Source organism: Chaetomium globosum, genomic scaffold, assembly GCF_000143365.1.
Source record: "Chaetomium globosum CBS 148.51 scaffold_1 genomic scaffold, whole genome shotgun sequence".
Lineage (NCBI taxonomy): Eukaryota > Fungi > Ascomycota > Sordariomycetes > Sordariales > Chaetomiaceae > Chaetomium > Chaetomium globosum.
The window spans coordinates 6599469-6607662 of record NT_165976.1 but is presented as its reverse complement, the minus strand read 5'-3'; the positions used below and the strand labels follow the sequence as shown (position 1 = coordinate 6607662).

General features: G+C 57.0%; 4 protein-coding genes across 4 annotated transcripts in view; 2 read left to right on the top strand and 2 right to left on the bottom strand.

Moving 5' to 3' along the window:
- CHGG_02135 (uncharacterized protein) overlaps positions 1 to 1517 on the bottom strand; it is a gene marked incomplete at both ends in the record, with an annotated part of 6390 nt that extends 4873 nt beyond the window's left edge. Inside the window, 2 exons of the mRNA XM_001221355.1 lie at positions 58 to 903; positions 999 to 1517. Coding sequence (XP_001221356.1) covers positions 58 to 903; positions 999 to 1517 — 1365 coding nt within the window. The remainder of the gene's footprint in view (positions 1 to 57; positions 904 to 998) is intronic.
- A 320-nt stretch (positions 1518 to 1837) lies between these two features.
- Positions 1838 to 3209, top strand: CHGG_02134 (uncharacterized protein; the record flags this gene model as incomplete). Its single annotated transcript, XM_001221354.1, has 3 exons — positions 1838 to 2067; positions 2145 to 2261; positions 2321 to 3209. 3 exons carry the CDS (start codon positions 1838 to 1840, stop codon positions 3207 to 3209), a joined length of 1236 nt encoding a protein of 411 aa, XP_001221355.1.
- Positions 3210 to 3689: 480 nt separating this feature from the next.
- Positions 3690 to 5208, bottom strand: CHGG_02133 (uncharacterized protein; the record flags this gene model as incomplete). The annotated part of the gene is made up of 2 exons (XM_001221353.1): positions 3690 to 5020; positions 5157 to 5208. 2 exons carry the CDS (start codon positions 5206 to 5208, stop codon positions 3690 to 3692), a joined length of 1383 nt encoding a protein of 460 aa, XP_001221354.1.
- Positions 5209 to 5750: 542 nt separating this feature from the next.
- Positions 5751 to 7525, top strand: CHGG_02132 (uncharacterized protein; the record flags this gene model as incomplete). The annotated part of the gene is made up of 3 exons (XM_001221352.1): positions 5751 to 5894; positions 5987 to 6119; positions 6204 to 7525. 3 exons carry the CDS (start codon positions 5751 to 5753, stop codon positions 7523 to 7525), a joined length of 1599 nt encoding a protein of 532 aa, XP_001221353.1.
- Positions 7526 to 8194: the final 669 nt, after the last annotated feature.

Below are 8194 nucleotides of genomic sequence, written 5' to 3'. Positions count from 1 at the left end.
CGTCTCGTCAAGCGAGCAAATCCGCGCACGCGGCAGTTCCTGCCGTAGGTAGTCTACGATCTCGGGGTTGTGCGCGCCGCCACCGCACATAAAGATGTCGTCAATGCTGTCCGGGTCGATTCCGTAGCTGGGTAGGAAAGTCCGGTACTGGCGCACAACGTTTTTCGCTGCAATGCGTGTTACGGTTGCTACGGTGTCGTAGGGGCTGCAGCCGGCCGCCTCACATGCCGCGATGATCTCGTAGCATTCGTTGTCGCCAAAGACTTCGCGCCCCGTGGTCTTGGGTGGGTGTTGGTTAATGTAGTTGTTGTTGGAGAGGAAGTCGTCGACAATGGCTTGATTGACGGTGCCTTGTGCGGCCCACCGGCCGTCTTTGTCGTACTCTTGCTCGCCGTTGGTATAGTGCCTCATGGCAGCGTCGATGAACATGTTGCCCGGCCCGCAGTCCCAGTCAATCATGGCATCAACGCCGCCGTCGCGGTCGGCCGGGATCAGACAGAGGTTGGCGATGCCGCCGATGTTCTGGCACAGCCGGGTCTTGGTTGGATGGTGGAGCAATAGGCCGTCGATAAGTGCGACCAGCGGCGCGCCCTGACGGCCGACAGACTGCTCGGCCTGTCGGAAGTCGGTGACGGTTGTGATGCCTGTCTGGGCGGCAATGATGGTGCCTTCGCCCAGACAAAATGCCGAGCGTGTCTCGCCCTCCTTGGGCATGCTGAGCAGCCAGATGGTCTGGCCGTGCGAGCCGATGAGATCGATGCTGCCCATATCGATGTGGTGCTTATTGCAAAACTCGCTCACGGCATCTCCGAACATCTGGCCGAGCTGGACGTTCAGTTGGGATATGGCACTCGGTGTTGTTTTGGTCTCGCGGAGCATCTTCAGGATGGGCTTCTTCATCCGCTGTGGTACAGGTATTTCGTCGTACTATCTCGCCATGGAGCCACATGAGTGGAATGTCTAACCACGGGCGCGGCAAGAAAGTGTTGTTCACATACCTTCAGAACCTCCATGTGAAGGGGAGCGGTCGGGGATTTCTGTCGGTACCGGACGAGTGCGCAGTCAATACCATCCATGGCGGTACCGCTGTTCATTCCAAGCACCGTTAGGTCCAACGACCCGTCGGCGCGCCTATGAACGCCGTTTCTTTTATCTGGGGAACAACCGTTGCCCTTTCTGTGAGCCGCATTGGTGGCAGGGCCGTTGAGGTCGGAGTGGTCCATATCTGGTAGGGAGCCCATTGAGGTCTTGTCTCTAGGGATAAAAGACGCCAAAAGATTGTTGCTGGATCTGTCTTCCTCAACACTTCTCACGATGGTCATGTCATTATTATATACATATCTCTGGGAAACCACTTCCCTAATTCCTCGGGTTTCTTCTCGGCCCTTCGTTCTGTTGACATGGGCCGGATCCCCCGCATCGGACATCGGGTTCGACTGAGAGCAACAACGGATGTCGTGCCGAGGCGGCCTCGAGTTTGGCGTGGAACTATCTCGAGACGAGACGTAACGAGACATGGTGCCAAGAGTCTCGCGGCAGCTTCCTCGTCTCGATGGGTTTCGACACGAGTTCCCTAATCGGGGTAGGATACTGCCCCATAACGTGTAAGTGATCCACAACTGCGGACCAGCGTTTGACCTTGTCTTCACCGGCTGGCTTCATCTACATATCTCAGATACAAGTTAAAATTGATCGTGAATTTTTCTCAAGCTCCTACTTCGAGGAAAAGAATACCCGACCCCTCTAGTTCTCTTACTTGCAGCTGGTCCAACCAACCCGCAAACTTCACTTCACCCGATGACAGATTTGGCATTCCCGCATCCGATCAATCGCAAAGATGGCTTCTGCCACCCGTCCTGAGCCTCCAAGAGAGGTCTGGACCTCTGAAAAAGGCTCCATGGCCCGCGAAACGGCGACAACTAGGTGGCCAAAAATAGTGCAAAACATGGTGGACGACTTGGAAGAGTCTTTTGGGCAATCGGACAAGGAGCACGTTGAGGAGGGACGCCGTATACAAGCCACCCTGAGAATCATCAAAGGTGAGATCATGCAGGACAATCAGTTACAGTAGGTTGCACCTGGCAAGACCTTGTCACAAACTCCGACCCCCTTGCGATGTTGACCGGATGTACTAAGTCTATTAGTCCATTGAGTTCGGATGGCTGTCCCGACATTCAAACCTACAACGCACAGCTCCAGTCTTTCGGCAACATAACTTGGCACAATTGCCCGTGGCTTTTTGCGGAATGCTATCTCTACAGGTATGCCAAGTGTTCCCCCTCCTTGTTTGTCCCCACGGTCCAATTCTCACCACGAACAGATGTGTGCAAACACTCTTCGCCCGCTCCCAGTTCTGGCGCGACTACGACATCTTCGCGCGGCAGAAGCTCAGCGCCTTTGTCGCCTCCCACACCGCCGTCCAAGAGCTCAGCGAGCGATACGTTTCGCTCACCGAAGCAACCGGCGCCCTCACCATAGCCAAAGCCACCGACGACGCCGAAACCGAGAGGCTGTTCTTCTCCGAGATGACCGAGATGGCGCTCTGGGGCAACGTGACTGACCTGAGCCTGCTGAGCGCCCTCACCAACAACAGCCTTGACCACCTCCGCTCCCTGCAAGGGAGCGCCGCCATCCGCGAGGGCCAGGCCCGCATCGTCAGCAACGACGTGCCGGCGGCGTGGGACCATCTCCGATCCCGCAGGGGCGCACCGCAGCGCCGCGTCGACGTGGTCCTAGACAACGCGGGCTTCGAGCTGCTCACCGACTTGGTCTACGCGCTGTACCTGCTCGACGCCGGGCTAGCGTCGGCCGTTAAATTGCACGTCAAGGCCATGCCGTGGTTCGTGTCGGATGTCACGCCGCGCGACATAGACGTGCTGTTGTCGGCCCTCGCTGATCCCACCGTGTTCCCGGGTGCCAGCAATCTGAGCGTACAGGAGCTGGTTAGGCGGATGCGCGCGTGCTGCGAAAGCGGCATCGTCAGCGTGGCGGAACATGCGTTTTGGACAACCGGCTTCGACTTCCAGGCGTTGCCTGAGGTAGCGCCGGAGCTGCACCGAGATCTCTTAGACTCGTCTCTGGTCGTGTTTAAGGGTGATCTCAACTATAGGAAGTTGGTGCGAGATGCGATGGCCGCATACAACGCCGTTCAAGGACGCTATTGGGCCGCTGCGAGGGGGGTTGAAGATTCTGGCATTGAGGACGAATAAGGCGGATGTTTGTGTTGGCCTGACGAAGGAGACGATGGAGAGGGTTGAGGATGAGGCGCCGGGAAAGGCGTGGGTACGGAACGGGAGATACGCCGTCATTAGCTTTTCGGACGGTGTTTGACGGGATGTCGGCAGGGCTACTAGTATAGATCATACATGGTAAATCCGGAATTTCGCCCTTATGGTTCCAGCTGTGATTCAGATATTCCCCATTCTTTCTTGAGCGATGATATAATCCATGCTGTTGGCCAGGCGTGGTCGCGCTCGAGCTGTTCAAGCTGCTGCACCAAGCACGTCCTCTCGCGCGCATCGTCCAACAGACCGCCCCAGAGGAAGAGGCTGTGACACAAGGTTATTCTAGCCGGCACGTTGCCGGGCTCGCTCTTGCAGGACCCGCACATACCACGGGCATGCGCCAAAATCTGTGCCTATGGGGGGTAGAACGGTTAAGCTCCGCTCAGTATTGCAAGACGGGGGAACCTAGAGCCTTGAACTCACATGTTCCGTTCGCAACCCCTGCGCCTGGGCATTTCGGATGGCAAAACGCGGGGCAGGCTTGTATAGTATCAGCAGAATGCAGGCCAGGTGATAGAAGCCGAAGGCAACGGCGTGCCAGTCGGCGGCAAAGTAGTATTCGGGAAAGGGGCTATCCTCGGAGCACCCATCGCCCTCCCAGATGGGGTCGAAGCTAGACGGCCGTGTCCTGGCCCAGTCCTCCACCGCCTCGTTCAGTTCTTGCCACCTTGGCATCCTGGTGCTGTGGTCTTGGGTATGCGGGCCGAAGCAGAACTGGACAATGGTGGCACAGATCCATGTCATGGTGTTGGCCCACGCCGTTTCGCATCGGAGGGTGTCGTCGGGTGTGAAGGGGGTGGGAATGGGAAGCAGGGCTAGCGAAAAGTCCACGTTCGGCGCCTGCTGGTTGATGCACGCGTTGTACAGACACTGGCGCATGTAGACCCAGAAAGCCGCGTCGCGCAGTCCAGGGGCGGATGGGTCAACCCGGGGTCCCTGACAGGCCCGGAGGAGGGCGCTGCAGCCGGCCAGGTGCCGCTCCTGATCACTCCCATTGCCGAGAGCTGTCAGCTGCTCGAAGACGCGGAGGATGACAATGGCGCAGAGTAGCACATCGTCATCCATCACTCGTTCCGAGCCTAACAGCACGATGAGCACGGTGATGCAGCGCTCGTGCGCCAAGTTCGCGGCCTCGGCGTCTCCCATGTGCCTGGCGGCGAACGACATTACGGCCTCCAACAAGACTGGGTGGGTCTTGGCGAGCGCGGGTATCTTGAGAGTAAACTGTCGCGACGCGTCGGTGCAGTCCAGCCACCGGCCGAGGTGTACCGAGTAGTGGTGCAGCAGGGCTGCCTCATGACCAACTAGCATTTTTGGTGGAAATTTCGGCGAGATCGCTGGAGACGGGTCCGCCATTGATGTCCATGGGCTTGAGACGAAGAAGTCCGGAGAGGCGGGTTGCGGGTGGACCAGCTGGGCGATGGAAATCAGGGGGGCGCCAGTAAACGGCTGCGAGGCCACCACTTCCTGCCCAGGGTTCTGCCCGTCGCCCATAGGACTTGCCTGTTCCTCATGGAGACTTTGATCATGGCTCCCCTGAGGCTGGATCACGGATGAAGGGCTGTTTCCGCTACTGTTACTGCTGCTACCCGGCGTCTTGGACCTGGACCGAGGCGCGCGGGCATGCCTCCTCATATCATGGAAGCGAATTGATGTCTCCTGATGCTCTACCTGCCGGCACTCGCGGCTGGACTTTTGACAGTTGCCGCAGATCGGCCGTGCTTCATCGCCTAATACTTGTCAGCGACCAAACAAAGGGCTGCAAGGATCCCGGCAGACCAACATTTAACATGTCTTGACCGGCAGGTGAGACTAGACTCAAGAAGGTTAGTAAAGCCGGCTGCAGGCTTGCGATCTGGGGCAGGATGGTACCAACCAGCCGTTTCTCGAACGTAGGTTCCCCATGGGAAAGCAAGGTAAGCATGCGGACAGAACTCGTCTCGAGACTCGAGTCGAGCGGGAGGCAGCGTCGTTATACATGGATCCACAGCACTAGTAACATGCCCGGAAATAACTGTGGTCAGCATGCCCCTTGAATGCCGCGGATGGAACTATGGCGAAAATGTGGAGGTGACTCTCCAAGTTGCCAACAACTAGACTCGAATGGGAAAGTCGAGACGAAACGTCGACACGAGGACCCACAAAGGTTCCTCAGTCCTTCGTTCTATCCCCGAAACTTGGCCTGCCAGGCAAGCAGGTCCGTGATCCATTCCACCGCAGCGGTACCAGAGTGGCCCGGGCCCGCGGCTGTGGAACTTCCCCGCGTGCATGTCGCGTGGACCTGGACGTTCCCCAGATTTTCACTTCCCCAGGCCGTAGACGCGGAGACCAAGATTCAAGTCATCGATATATAGAGATGCAACACTCCACTATATCCAACAACATTCATCCTTCACGTAAGAGCACTTCCAGGTTGCGACACCTTTCTCTTTGCCATCTGAATCCGCTTTCATTGCAATCCCCACCATGTTCCCAAACCGCGAGTACTGGAAGACACTCCCAGGGCCGAGGCTGCTGAACCTGATCATAGCCGTCTCTGCCCTAGCCATTGCTTACGAAGGCATGAGCCAAGGCGTAATGGGCGCCGTGAATGTGGCGCCCGATTATGGTGTAAGTCTTTACCTGCTCCGTGCCGATATCCAAGCCGGAAACCGGCCCAAGGTACTGACTGATACATGTAAGTAACTGATTTTTCTTCACAGCGACGTATGGGCTTCGCCGACGAGCATGGAAAGGTCATCAACCCATCACTTCAGGGCGGCATTGTCTCCATATACTACGCGGGCTCGCTTTTGGGGGCCTTCTGGGCTGGTCATATCTCCGATAAACACGGACGTACGTCGTCCGAACCTTCCTCTCCCCGACCTCCGGGACGCATTCGAAGATCGACCGCGGCGGATAACTGACAAATATGTACAGGAATCAAGGGTCTCTGGCTAGCCATCTTCTGGTGCACACTCGGTGTCGTCCTCCAGGCCTCAGCAGTAAACCTTGCCCACATACTGGTCGCTCGACTCTGTGCCGGTTGCGGCGTTGCTTTCATCATCGTCATTGCCCCAGCATGGACCGCCGAACTATCACCTGCAGCGCACCGTGGCAAGAATATCGCCCTGACCTTTCTTGCAAACTTCTCCGGTATCAGTTTGTCCGCGTGGGTGGGTTTCGGAACATCCTTCACCGAGCTCGGGGGCGGCGCCTTTCGGTGGCGGTTCTGTTTCGCTTCCCAGGCCATCCCTCTCGTCCTGCTTTTTATCGGGTCCCTCTTGATTCCCGAGTCGCCGCGGTGGCTCATCAAGGTTGGCCGCCGCGAGGAAGCCCGTGAGATCATCATCAAACTCCTAGGGAACGACGACCCGAACCACCTCGACGCGCAACGTGAATTCCGGGAGATGGTTACCGTCATCGAGATGGATAAGGAGGCCGACAGTATGAACTATGTACAGATGTTCTTCGGCATTGGTTCGGGCGACATCCACATCGGCCGTCGCATTCAACTGGCCTTTTGGCTGCAAGTACTGATGCAGTACGGAACCGGCATCGCCGCCGTCGTGATTTACTCGGGTACCATCTTCCGCACGGCCGGCTTCGACGACCTCAAGTCCAACTGGCTCTCGGCCCTGATGAGCATGGTTGGCATCCTCGGCACTGCCATTGCTGCCTTCACGCTGGACCGCGTCGGCCGGAGGAGCACTCTCTACTGGGGTGCCGTCGTGCTCAGCATCGTCCTCTTCGCCATCGGCGGCCTCAACCGCGGTGCCCTTAACCACCCGGACCAGAAGGAGCAGTTCGGCACCGCAGCGGCTGCCATGGTGTTTGTCTACGTGCTCGTCTTCAGCTCGTCTTGGCTGATGATTCCTTTCATCTACCCGACCGAGATTTTTCCCACCTGGCTCCGTGCCAAGGGCAACGCTTTCGGCGTCGCTGGCTGGGCTATTGGGTTTGGCGGTGGCTCACTGCTTTTGCCTATCATGTTCGCCGGCATCGGCGAGAACACCTTCCACGTCTTTGGTGCCGCCATGTTAGTCTACATTCCCATCATCTACTGTTTCTTCCCCGAAACCGCCGGCCGCACGCTCGAGGCCATGGACTTTCTGTTTGCGAGCAAAAGTCCCTTGACCTGGCACGAGGAAGCCGAGTTCAAGAAGCGTATCGCTGAGTTGGAGAGCCGTGTGCAGGGTCACGACAAGGAGATGGATTCGTCGGAAGAGAAGTGCAGCGCTTTGAACGTAGATATAGTTTAAGTCTCGCGACCTAGGCTGAGGTCAAGCACACCAAAGCCCTCTCTATACTAAGAACCGTCCATCTTCGTTTGTGGTCTCCCTTTAGGGTGTTCCTTTGTCCCGTCAGAGAACGAGCCAGTTCTTTGCATCACATAGGTACCTCAAGAGCGACAGCAGTGCGAATTGACCGATCGAGAAGCCTGGCGAAGAAGGCCCTAAACAGCATAGACAATGCTTCCATCAAACAAAGAAGCTCCCTGGCACGTTTTCATGGGCCGGATTCGCCCAATGCCTGACACCATCAGCAGCGGGGGCTGGAAAAAATGATGGCCTAATTGCGTATCCTAATCGCGTACTCCGGTCCGTGTGTATTGACGTAATGTTACGCTAGAGGGAGGTAATTACCGGGTTTTGGAGTATCCCAGTTGGTCGAAGAGGTGGGACGAAGTTGTTTTCCAGTTATTCATTTGTACTCGCTAAATTGTCCAATGTGCCCGCCTTCTCCATAAGCTGGAATTTTGAGGGGGAGTCCCGTGTGATACGAGAAGATGGGGCCGGAAATGTCTTGCCAACCATGAATAACCACGGAGTTAAGGTTCGCCACGTCCGTTGACTCCCCTCCCCACAGTCTCCAACCCTGCTTCCTGGACGACATTTTAAAAAGACCAAGGTAAGCTCGCCAAAAGTGCC